General features: G+C 36.9%; 1 protein-coding gene and 1 pseudogene across 4 annotated transcripts in view; one reads left to right on the top strand and one right to left on the bottom strand.

The window, feature by feature from the left end:
* Positions 1–13639, bottom strand: part of VPS13C (vacuolar protein sorting 13 homolog C) — a 176583-nt gene that overhangs the window by 72330 nt on the left and 90614 nt on the right. For all 4 annotated transcript variants that reach the window (XR_007475254.1, XM_049705299.1, XM_049705298.1 and 1 more), the window contains exons 34-40: positions 12622–12769; positions 11454–11562; positions 4617–4753; positions 2763–2919; positions 1732–1811; positions 1177–1236; positions 322–478 (exon numbers count right to left, since the gene is read on the bottom strand). Coding sequence is in view for 3 of the 4 variants with exons in the window: in XM_049705299.1 (XP_049561256.1) it covers positions 322–478; positions 1177–1236; positions 1732–1811; positions 2763–2919; positions 4617–4753; positions 11454–11562; positions 12622–12769 (848 nt within the window). In the remaining variant the exon portion in view is untranslated. The remainder of the gene's footprint in view (positions 1–321; positions 479–1176; positions 1237–1731; positions 1812–2762; positions 2920–4616; positions 4754–11453; positions 11563–12621; positions 12770–13639) is intronic.
* On the top strand, positions 6551–9728 carry LOC101282236 (intraflagellar transport protein 88 homolog; annotated as a pseudogene).

The following is a 13639-nucleotide window of genomic DNA, read 5'->3' as shown; positions in this document are numbered from 1 at the left end:
ACTTCCTTCCTCACTTTCACTGGAGTGAAGGTTACGGAGACATCAATGCAAAGTATATACAACTTTATTTTACATAAAAGCTAGGCAGTGAAATCAAATATAAATACGTGATAAATATTAAACACTTATTTAAAATCTCTCACTAAATTACTCTATTATACCATAGGGATAAAATCTGCTTTCTTTTGAAACCAACCTCATCTGTCAAAGCAGCTAAAACATTAAGGTGATAAACAGTTATCTTAGCTTGAAAATACATGTTATTATATGATTATTAAAGTTCAGACAGAAAGTATTAAACCATGACTCAAAAGTTAATACCAGTTTTGGCAATGATACTTCTGGACTCCCCCATAAGTGGCTTCAGCTCCGATTCCTTCTTAGAAGGTTCAGAGGATGGAAAAGCAGATGATAAAAAATCCATGAAGGACAGTAAAGCTTCCAAATGAAGAACTAAGTTTAAGGATGAAAATGAAACCTAAGATAATGAACAATTAGAGAGGCAGATTTCAGATATGGAAACATTTTTATGTCAAACCTCAACATATACAAGTAGCACAAGAATAGTTCAACTAAGGACTTCTTTTTTGAGAAAGAACTCACTATTACTTTGTTAACCAGACAATAAACCAACACTGCCCACTCCCACACCTAACAACAATTCTAACCTCAAAGGAACTTGATAGGCTTTAAGTAAAGATACAAGAAGTATTATCAGCCTTAGGTTGGTCGGTCCCCTTACAGATGGTCCCAAGACAGACTATGCATGCTCAAATGGATGGTGACCAATGTCTGTACTGAGCCATACTTTTAGCCTTACCCTTAATTTTTTCCTAATCCTAAAGCCAATTCATTCAAATGTTTAATGCTTCCATCAACACTACGCCAAATAACCATAGTGAACAAAATTTCCTTAAAAAATATTTCATTTGTGTACAACAAGGAATCATTAATTTATATCTGGGAAACGAGGAGTCTTTTAGGAAATCAAATCAACTTTTGTAATAACTTTATTTCAACTCTCCATCCATTTCTTTTATCTACAAAATTAAACCTATTATTATTACCACGCTTATTCTAATTTTAGGGCTCACAATCTCACAACTGAAGATGGCTTTGAAGCTAGATTTAATCATTACTATAATCTAACCTTATAGTGAATTAGAAAAGATTTACCTGAAGTCTTTGTTTGGTACTATCATGGATGGTTTTAAATTCTGGTCCATCACTGTCCGCCTACAAATAATGGAGGATAAAGCCACTGGGTTGCAAACACTAAAAATTCACACACTGAAAAAATATATATATATTCTTTACTTTTCAAAGTATGCTATGAAAACACTATAAACATATTTCTTAAAGGCAAAGAAGAACATGCCAAAAACATGACCACATAAGCATTTCTTATATTCTACAGAAGCAAAAACCCGAACTCCTTATCCTACCTGGGAGGAAATGCTAAAGGTAGGGGAAACTGTCAGTGTATCTAGATTATAATAGATTTTGCTTCAAATTACAATGGAACTTTGTATACATCTACTTATTCAAAAACATAGGATTAACTCAGAAGTTTACTGAAATTATCCAGGATTGTCAGATGCTTGCATAAATCACTATAATTAACCAGTTTTAGGATGAAAAATTTTAGGGGAGAAAACCAAGATATTATATACAGGGGGATGACATAATTTCATATATGCAAATATTAAAGAATCCTAGAAATGAAACTACCTTTTTCAATAACATTTTCAGAAGGGGTTCATCTGTTACATTAGAAGAGTTAATAATGTGAAGAGGTTCTCCTTTAGAGTCTAAAAGAGAAAAAAGAGAGGGTAGATTCATTATTAAGTCGTTTAGACATTTCAAATGTATTTAAAAATAGACCAGCCAGTTACACAAATATACGTTTGTCAAAACTCAGAGTTGTACGCTAAAAAGGGTGAATTTACTGTATATAAATCGTATCTCAATAAAGCTGGCTTTGAAAAAAAAATTAAAGAAACTCCAAAAAACACACAAAAAACAGCACTGGCCAATTATAAACGCTATAACATTTGGTACTACTGGTATTACTTATTTGAACAAATCATAATAAAGGACAAAGCTATAAAATACTTAAACTAGTGATTATTCTCAATACAAGTTTGCTTTACTTAAAGTTACCCCATAGAGTTCCTATAACTTTAAACACCCATACCAACTTTAAAAGTTGGCTTGGTGCAATTTAGAAAGTGAATCTGAAAGGCTGAAGAGACTACAAGGTGATGTTAAATTTTTCCTCTATATATTTCTGGGTTGTTTAATTTTTATTTTTCACAAGTATATATTAATGTCATTAAACACAAATAAAAAACTTATGTAATTTTAAAATAAATAAAAAACCAAAGAAAAAAAGTTACTTCCTAGTAAATTAACTCACCTTTCAAAAAGGGTCCCTGGGCTCTATACCTGGGTATTGTTCTCAGAGCACAGTTATAATGTTATGTTGCTTTTCATAAGTACTGAAGTGTTATGTACTGAAGACATATGCCTCATTTTTCTTTTAGATATATTCTACTTTCTGCTAAATATTTAGATATAGACTTACTTTATGATAAATAACTACATAATGAATTTTAACTATCAAATTACTTCATATTAATGTAATAAATTTAAACTAAATAATTATGGTGACACTAATAAATATGCTTCATGTTGATAAAAAGGTAGTGACCATCTGCCTATTACATGCACAATTTACAGAGACTATACTTCACACTTACCAGTGAACTCAAAGCATTGCATACTAATTTTTTTTAGATAAGCTTCAGCAGTCAGGTCGTAGGCTTTAACTCTAGCTTCCAGTCCAAGCTGCAGGACATTTAGTTCACATAAAGGCCTTCCTTTCTTTTCTGCTTTTTCCATCAAAGTAATCACGACCTAGAAAAAGGTACCATTATTACCACAAACTATTTCACTAATATACACTGAAGTTAATTTAATAATCATCCGGAATGATATTATCAAAATATTCACACAGCGTAAAGATGTTCACTTCTATTTGTGCCTGGAAATTACCTAGGGTTATTTACTTTGGAAGGCCCACTTACTTGTTCAGACTTTTAAAGCACTGTCACTGTATTTTAATGGATTTCAAGATAGTTATGAAAAAAAAAAGTTGTTCTGCCTAATTCCCGGAAGTCCTAGTCTGATGGATGGTGTCAGACTAGATCTGAAAGTCTGACATAAACAGTCAATTTTTAAACTACTCCTAAGGCAAGGTTTCTCAACCTTGGCACCACTGACATCTGGGGCTGGATAATTCTTTCCAGTGGGGAGTAGTCCCATGCGCTGTAGGCTGTTTAGTGGCATCACTGGCCTCTACCCACTGGTTGCCAGTAGCCCACTCTCTCTCTGGATAGTGACAACCAAAAATGTCTTCAGACAATGCTAATTATCAGCTTGAGGGGAGGATGCAAATTGCTTCCCCCCACCCTAATCACTGCCCTAAGGGAAGGGAACTGTAATTATATGTATTACAAATAATATTAAAAAGGACTTACAGGTTTTATATGTACATATGTTAATGAAACCCATTTGCAAATAGAATTATTCATTTATCAATGTTTCAATTATCAAAGCCTAAAAATCTTCAATAACTGTAACATTAACCAGAAAAACAGCAGAGGTTTAGCATGAAGGAAGTTAGTTTCAAAACATGTATTTCAGATCAAAAAAGTAGCACTCATTTGTTTAAAAGTTTATTATTTTTGACTCAAAGATAGAACATAACCTCTGCGTAGCTATTTAACAATGAAGGGATTTTGGAGAAAGTTCTTCTAAGTCCCTGTATCCGCGATGCTTTCCCACATACACACGTGTGTGCCTGTCCCTCTTTCTACCCTGTCCCAGCCCCTTTCCTAAACTCCTTTCCTCAGACTGTACCTTCTTCTTCTTTAAAAATTCAACTAAATCTCACTTCTTCCAGGTTATCTTCCCTGACTCTTTCAGACTGCTTAGATGCCCTCTTCCTACCATCACTGTCACAAGCTCCCTGGGCACATTTTTAATGGAAGTACTTAACAAAAATTTTAATTGTTTTCTTGTTTGAGTTCAGAGTTTATGTCTTTTACTTCTGTATCCTTAGCACTTAGTACATGCAATGAATATCTGTTATGTGTGTGAACACAGAAGAGGAAAATTCATTTAACCTTACCTTAAGAATCTGCAGATGGAAAGCAGGTAATGGTAATATAACATTTTTTAAATGTAGGCATATTGTGTTTTATTCTATTAATGGTTTCTAAAATTTGCAAAGAATTTCTCTGTCATTTTTTCCTTTCCTGCCTTCCCTATATAAAATCCAAAGCAGGCCACATTCCAACTGTCCTAAAATCATTTGAAAAGCCTGTTACAGGGCATATTACCATTTTCTCTGTAAATATTATATCCCCCAAATATAACTCATCTTTAGCAAACTCTCAAATTTTTAAACATTTCTACATACAAATTACAAACAGCCTTTGTAAGCTTTTTCTATCCATATCAATAATCTACAAGTTTACTTTATTAGAGGTAATTCCAAATATCCATTATTTATCCACCTCATTTTATAAAAACAGATGAAAATTACATACCTCTTTGATTTCAAATTTCAGCAGCATATTAATGATGTCTACAGATCTAATTTCTTCCACTCCAGCTGTTAAACTATCTTGTGAAACATGCATATCTTGTTTTAATGTAGAGATTTCAAGTGGCTCTTTAGTTTCACCTGAAGATGTTTAAAAGAAATTCATTCACTTCTATTCACACATTTCTTACATGAATACTCAACAAGGACTTATACAAGTACTCTGGACTTGGTTCAGGCATTGAAAATCCACAAATCAGTCATACACAGCTCTAGCCCTTAGAAAGCTCATGGCTTAGTAGAAGAAACATATATACTTAAAATACAAACAAAATAAGAAGGCCCCACCTAGTCACATTAAATGGACAAATGTTAATAGTCTCTAGATAAAGTACGTAGAAAGCACAGAACTAAGCATGACACTGTCATGAGAAGGTCAAGAAAGTCTTAATAGGAGAGTTATAATTCAAGTAGAACTGAAGGAGCTCCTCACACAGAGAAGAATAAAATAAGAGGTAGTAGAAAACCACACAGAGATAACATATCAGGATAGGTTTTGCAAACAGAATGGAGTTTGATATGGTTACATCATAAGGAGGATAATAAGAGCTAAGGCTTGATATGAAAGAAGCGGGGGGAGGGGGAGTTAAAGCCTCTTACGCCATACCAAGAATCATAAGTAAAACCATATGAATATGACCCTGTTGTCCTGAAATTCACGCATCCTGAAATGCAGTAAAATTGCTTTCTAAACTGTAATACACAACACTAATAATAGCTATCACTTGCAAAGTACTTAATCTCTGTGTTGGATGTTGTGCTAACAGACGTTCACAGACTATCTCATTTAACTCTTATAACAACACTTTAAGGTAAAACCTTTACATTGTCCTTATTTCACATATGAGCAAATTGTGGTCCAGACAGATTCAGTACCTTGTCTAGTGTTTTCCATATGGAAAACCACTGCTGGTAATTATTACCTTTGAGAAAGCAATGCATAGGGCAAGGTTTCTTAACTATCACCTTATTTCAGCACTGTTCCAAACATAATGTGATTGAGCGAAAATAATTCTACCAAATATTTTGCTTCTAGAAAACAATTCCTGGAACAGGCAAAGATTTCTTAAATAGGAAATAAAAAGAACTGATCATTTTTTAAAATTGTGTATTAGAATTCATTAAAATTAACTAATTCTATTAAAAGAAAACCTATTAAGAGAGTGAAAAGGTAAAGCACAGATAGGGAGAAGATATTTCTACACATACACTAACATGTATACATATAACCAGCAAAGGGCTCCTAGCCAGAATGAATAAACAACTCCTATACACCAATTAGAAAAAAGACCATACCTCAGTAAAAATAATGGTCAACAGACTTGAATGATCATGTCATAAAAGAGGACATCCAAATGGCATTTGAAAAGGTTTTTAACTTCATTAGTTACCAGGGAACAAATAAAAAACAGAGATACTACTATATAACCACCAGGATGGCTAAATTTTACAAGACTGAGGATAGCAAGTACTGGTGAGAATGTGAAACAACTGGAACTCTCATACATTGCTAGTAGGAAAGTAAACTGGTTCAACCACTTGGAAAACTGTTCAGTATAGCCTGGCGTAAGTTACTGAAGCGAAATGTAAGCTAACATATGACCCGGTAATTCTACTCCTAGCTATATGTCCAAAAGAAAACAGTATATAAGTGTGCCGAAAGACTACAATGACATTCATAGCAATTTTACTCATGACAGTCAAATACTGGAAACAGGAATAAAAAGAACAAACTAGCGCTATAGACATCAACATGGATGAATCCCACAAAACGTTGAAAGAAGCCAAGGGATCCGCGCGTGGCAGCGCTGCAGCCGCACAGCTCTCTGCTGAGCCCCAGAAAGGCCGCGCCGGCCCCGCCGCGCTCGTGGTCACGCTGCTCCCCTCGCCGCGATGGGGGAGAGGGCTCGGGGCGGCGTGGGTGCCTACCGCCCTCCGAGGGGGCCGTGGGGACGGGGCGCAGGGGCTCTGCCCCCGGCCCGTGCCCACACCCCCAGCCCGCCGGAAGCCGCGCGCGGCCCTCAAGCCCCGGACCCTGAGTTCGTCACGCGAAGCTCCGAAATCCCCGGCAAGGCTCTGCGGAGGCACGAGCTCGGGCCCGCTCTCACAGAGGTACAAATGATGCAAAATGGATACCTCGCCCCAGAGACAGATGAAGATGATCTTTAGTCTGGCTATAATGACTACAATCCAACCTATGATACCGAGGAACTGGAGAATGACACAGCTTTTCAGCAAGCTGTGAGAACTAGTCATGGCAGAAGACCTCCCGTAACTGCTAAAATACCAAGCACAGCGGTTGCTAGACCTGTAGCTACTGGGTATGGGTCCAAGACATCCCTGGCATCAGCAGTGGGAAGACCAATGCAGGGGCTCTTCAGGATGGAGTTACTAGACCCATGACAGCAGTGAGGGCAGCTAGTTTTACCAAAGCAGCTTTGAGAGGCTCTGCGTTCGACCCCCTCGGTCAGTCGTGGGGCCCTGCACCGCCCCTGGAGGCCAGGAACGAAGACAGCCGAGAAGAAAAGATGAGACAAGTGGAGAAGAAAGTAAATGAGTCAGTAGAAGAAAGCTGTATTGCTAACTGTCGTGGAGACTTAAAATTGGCCTTAGAAAAGGCAAAAGATGCAGGAAGAAAAGAGAGAGTCCTGGTGAAACAAGGAGAACAAGTTACAAGTCCAGAAAACATCAATTTGGATTTAACTTAATCAGTTCTTTTCAACTTGGCCAGTCAATATTCAGCTAATGAAATGTATGCTGAAGCACCAAACACCTATCAAGTTATAGTGAAAAATAAGATGTTTAGCAATGCAGGACGGTTGAAAGTGAATATGGGAAATATTTATTTAAAGCAAAGAAATTATTCCAAAGCCATTAAATTCTACCAAATAGCCTTAGATCAAATTCCAAGTGTCCATAAAGAAATGAGGATTAAAATTATGCAGAACATTGGAGTTAACATTTATTAAAACTGGGCAGGGCTTCCCTGGTGGCGCAGTGGTTGAGAGTCCACCTGCCGATGCAGGGGACACGGGTTCGTGTCCCAGTCCGGGAGGATCCCACGTGCCACAGAGCGGCTGGGCCTATGGGCCATGGCCGCTGAGCCTGCGCATCCGGAGCCTGTGCTCTGCAGCGGGAGAGGCCACGGCAGTGAGAGGCTCGTGTACCGCAAAAAAAACCACACACACAAAAACCTGGGCAGTATTCAGATGCCATTAATTTATTTGAGCACATAATGAGTATGGCACCAAATCTGAAGGCAGGCTTCAACCTAATTCTTAGTTACCTTGCTGTTGGAGATCGAGAAAAAAAGAAGGCATTCCAAAACTTGATTGCTGTTCCATTAGAAACTGATGATGATGATAAATACATTTCACCAAGTGATGACCCACATACTAATTTAGTGATTGAATCTATAAAAAATGATCATCTAAGGCAAATGGAATGTGAAAGGAAAGACATGGCAGAAAAATACATCATGACAGTTGCAAAACTCATTGCTCCTGTAATTGAAACATCTTTTGCTGTAGGTTATGATTGGTGTGTTGAAGTTGTGAAAGCTTCTCAGTATGTAGAGCTGGCAAATGATCTGGAAATAACGCAATTACATACCTGAGACAAAAGCATTTTAATCAAGCTGTAGAGACCTTTAAAATGTTTGAAAAAAAGGACAGTAGAGTGAAGAGTGCAGCTGCACCCAACCTCTCATTCCTGTATTATTTGGAAAATGAATTTGCAGAAGCCGGTAGCTATGCAGATTTAGCTGTGAACTCTGACAGATATAATCCGTCAGCTCTTACTCATAAAGGGAATACAGTTTTTGCAAACGGTGATTATGAGAAGGCAGCTGAATTCTAAAATGAGGCTCTAAGAAATGATTCTTCTTGTACTAAAGCACTTTATAATATTGGCCTTACCTATAAGAAGCTAAACCAGCTTGATGAAGCTTTGGACTGCCTCCTGAAACTTCACGCAATCCTAAGAGACAGCACCCAAGGCCTTTACCAGATAGCAAGTGTATACGAATTAATGGAAGATCCCAATCAAGCTATGGAATGGTTAATGCAGCTGATCAGTGTTGTTCCAACTGACTCCAGAGCTTTGTCTAAACTGGGAGGATTATATGACACTGAGGGGGATAAATCCCAAGCATCCCAATATTACTATGAGTCATATAGGTATTTCCCGTCCAACACTGAAGTCAACAGGTGGTTCGCAGCCTATTACACTGAAACCCAGTTTTGTGAAAAAGCCATTCAGTACTTTGAAAGAGCTTCTCTTATACAGCCTACACAGGTGAAATGGCAGCTGATGGTAGCTAGTTGTTTTAGAAGAAGTGGTAACTACCAAAAAGCATTAGATACTTACAAAGATATTCACAGAAATTTTCCAGAAAATGTTGAATGTCTATGTTTCTTGGTACATCTCTGCACAGATACTCGATTAAAAGAAGTTCAAGAATATGCAACAATACTCAAGAGATTGGAAAAAATGAAAGAAATCAGGGAACAGCGCATCAAGTCTGGCAGGGATGGCAGCGGGGGTCCCCATGGCAGGAGAGACAAGAGCGCTGGCAGTGACAGTGGCCAGAACTGTGGCTCCGGTAGCAGAGGCAAGCGGCTCAACGCCCAGCTCTGAGCCCTGCCTGGGACAGACGAGCCTCATAATGAGAGCAGCAGTAACAAGGAGCTAGATGCCTCCTATGTGGATCCGCTTGGCCCGCAAACAGAAAGACCCAAAACCGCAGCCAAAAAGAGAGTCAACAAGGATGATTCTGCTGATGAACAGTTAGGAGATGATTTGCTTCCAGAATAATATATATTTTAATATATTATTTATTAAAGGAAAAAAATCACCTTACAAGAGAATACTCATGTTAAAGTTTGGATTAATTATCCAAACTTTAATTTTGCACACTGTCAAAACTTTAAATAAGTGTATTCTGTTCTATGAGTATGGATTTAGATTTTGTTTCGCTTTTAATGGAATAAAAACATGTGAAAATTAAAAAAAAAGAAAGAAGCCAAAAATGAAGTAAATTCTCTGATTCCATTTATATGAAATTCAAAAAGAGGCAAAACTAATGCATGATATTACAAATCAGAATGGTACTTAATTCTGGGTGGATTCAGGGTCAGGGTGGGTGTTTGGTATTGATAGGTAAAGGCATAGGGAGAGCTCTAGGGTGCAGTGCTGGAAATGTTCTATATCTTAATCATGGTGATTACACTGGTGTAGCCATATATAAAAATCCACTGAATTGTACACTGAAGATTTGCACACTTTACTACATGTATTAACATACTGTAAAAAAGGTTTTTCCCCCCTAGTATTTTGGGCTTTTTCTGAGACACGATTGACATGTAATAAATATTACATTAGTTTCAGGTAAAAAAAGTTTTTTTAAATTGAAAAAATACAGTGAGATACCATTTTTCACTCAGCAGCAAACTGGCAAAAATTTTTAAATCTGGTAATACACTGTTAGAAAAAGCACAGAAAAACCACCTGATGGGAGTACAAAATGAGTATAAGTTCTATGGGGGTCAACTGGCAAATCTGTCAAAATGTTAATAAAATTAATTTTATTAAAGGTATTGATTGAATTCAATTATTATTTTAATTTAACAAAAACTAAATACCCTTTAACCCAGCAGTCCTGGTATTTCCCCTACAGATAAACATGCACTTGTAAAAAAGTGTATGTACAAGGATATTTAATGCAACATAGTAAGAGTGAAAGACTGAAAACCACCTGAAATGTCCATTGATAGGGATTTGCTAACTAAATTATGATACTTCAACAGAATTTAATACCAAGCAGCCATTAGAAAGAATGAGTTATATCTATACACAGCATATATATAGATATGGAATGAACACCAAGACACTGTGTATGTATATGTGTACATATAAAACAGCTTAAAAAATAAGTCTGGTAGTTACTTTGCCTTTAAGGGCCACTGTATCTAATAATTTAAATACTATTTGCATTTTTATTGCTGTACAATTTTTTCAGTATCTTTGTTCACTGGTAATTTATCAACCACTTCACTTTATACAGCTAAAAATCAGATCAAGGGACTTCCCTGGTAGTCCAGTGGTTAGGAGTCTGCACTTCCACTGCAGGGGGCATGGGTTCGATCCCTGGTCAAGGAACTAAGATCCTGCATGCCACACAGCACGGCCAAAACAATTTTTTTTTTTTAATTTTTAAAAAAATTAAAAAATAAAAGTCAGGGCTTCCCTGGTGGCGCAGTGGTTGGGAGTCCGCCTGCTGATGCAGGGGGCGCAGGTTCGTGCCCCGGTCCGGGAGGATCCCACGTGCTGCGGGGCGGCTGGGCCCGTGAGCCGTGGCCACTGGGCCTGTGCGTCGGAGCCTGTACTCCGCGACGGGAGAGGCCACGGCAGTGACAGGCCCGTGTACCGCAAAAAATAAAAAAAATAAAAAATAAAAGTCAGATCAAGTATGCTACATAGCCTAGTGCCAACTTAAAATGTTTTTTTCTCTATACATGCAAGTTCAAAAATTTTTCCAGAATTCACCATTGATCTGAAACTCTTCTTTATGGCCTCCGCCTAACTCATGCAACTTAGAAATAACTGACTTTACTCAACTTAAAAGCAAACTATGGTTTTATTCAATAGCATCTTATTTGTTTTCTTGGTAATACAAATCGCAATTTGTAAATATATGTTTGTTTACTTCATTTTTATTGTTTGTCTCCCCTACAAAATTGTAAAGAGACATTTATTACACCACCTACTGTCAACCTCTTACCTGTGTCTTGCACTCTTGGTTTCACTTTATTCAAGTCTTCAGTAGCCTCACCAAGATTTTCTGCTAGTATTCGAAATAAAAGATTAAGATCTTCTTGATTTAGATTAACCTGTGAAATATGATGTTCCAAGATAAAGATATTTCATTTTAAAATGAAACAATTTTAATATGGAAAACAAATCCTTAGTAACAAAACACTAAGGACAGGATACTCTTAACATTGACTAAAAAATTATATAATCACTGTACACTCAAGTATTCCACTACTTATGTTAAAAATTTCATTTTCAAATATAAGACAGTGTTTGGAGAAAAACAATGTGATTTACAAGTCAATATTAGTTTCATCTACTTAACCAATATGACCCTTAGTGAAAGTTAATAATTATTAAAGAAATCAGATCACTTTTTTTAATAAGTGACTTTCAGAACACACATAAATTCTACTTTTTAAACAATAACAATTTCAACGTAATAAAAACGCCACCTTCAATATGAAAAATTGGCATTTCACTCAATGCTATAATTATCTGAGGGGTATTCAGATATCCCTAAAATAAAAGAGTATGTATATAATATATAGAATGAGCTATAATTATAATACACTAATAAATAACTTACAAACAGATCACTGCTAACGTGTACACATAACAAATTTAAAAGCTAAGTAACATTTAACTGAAGATTAAATTCTACTAAAATTAATAAAGATCCTGTTGGACAGTATCACACTGAAATTTTCCTTACAACAATCAGTAAAAATTCCACATTTCATTCAGATTTATAATGAGAAAGTCTTCAGAGTCTGAACTTTCAATAAGAAAGTTTTTTTCTGGGACTTCCCTGGTGGCGCAGCGGTTAAGAATCCGCGTGCCAATGCAGGGGACACGGGTTCGAGCCCTGGTCCGGGAAGATCCCACATGCCGCGGAGCAACTAAGCCTGTGAGCCACAACTACTGAGCCTGCACTCTAGAGCCTGTGAGCCACAACTACCGAAGCCCGCGTGCCTAGAGCCTGTGCTCCACTACAAGAGAAGCCACCACAATGAGAAGCCCACGCGCCGCAACTAGAGAAAGCCCGCACGCAGCAATGAAGACCCAGTGCAGCCAAAAATAAATAAATTTTAAAAATAATTTTAAAAAAAAGTTTTTTTCACTCATATACTCACATTCATTGACTCAAGATGACCTTTAATTTCCACAACAGGCACCTTGTGGTACCAAGATGCAGCTAGATTCCGATTAACATAAAACTCCAAATTAATTGGATGCAACAGCTGAATATCAGGATGGGAGATGCCTGGCTGGATCACTGTCCTAATGAAAAATATAATTGATATATATGCATAAACATAGGGGTAAATGCAACATATCATTAAAAAAAACACAAAGCCCAAAGTTGCTGCTCTAAACATTGATTTGAAACAACGCTGTTTTAGTGTTTTCTAAACTTGGTCTATAATTAATTTAATCTACAATATACTAGCATGGACAGATTAAAACACAGCTGTCCCTTGAACAACACGGGGGACTAGGATGACAACCCCTCCATGCAATCATGTAACTTACAGTTTGCCCTTCATATTTCGGTTCCTCTGTATATGTCGTTCCTCCATAACCACAGTTCTAAACAACCACAGGTTGTATAATATTGTGTTATTTACCACTACAAAAAAACACCTGCGCGTAAGCAGAACCATGCAGTTCAAACCCGTGCTGTTCAAGGGTCAACTGTATATGACATACAATTAGCCTTTAAGAAAACTTTTTTCTTTAAACAGAAGATAGATGACAACCTGAGTAAATTTTTAAAAGAAACTGATATTTTTGAAGCTATGGGGGAAATCATCAATACAGTTGTTCAAGGACTGGTATGTGTGCTGGTACAGAGATTAGAGAAAAAAATGGCAAGATGAAAAGTAAGCTATTTCTAAGTTTATAAAGCTCTTCAACCAGGATTCTTTTCTGGACTTGTCTTATAATCATTCCTTTTGTATTTAAGATAATTAAATCTCCTTGGACGGGGTAGAAAATGATTTCAAAATGAACATACACACTTTCAAATGTCCTCTGGTGTGAGCCCTAGAGATACATCATTACTTACACAGCATTCCTGCCAAAAATGTATAAGCTCGATTAAATCATGAGAAATCACTCAGACAAAACTAAATTGAGAGTCATTCTATG

This window comes from Orcinus orca, chromosome 2, assembly GCF_937001465.1.
Source record: "Orcinus orca chromosome 2, mOrcOrc1.1, whole genome shotgun sequence".
NCBI classification, from domain to species: domain Eukaryota; kingdom Metazoa; phylum Chordata; class Mammalia; order Artiodactyla; family Delphinidae; genus Orcinus; species Orcinus orca.
This window is presented reverse-complemented; position numbering and strand designations above follow the sequence as displayed.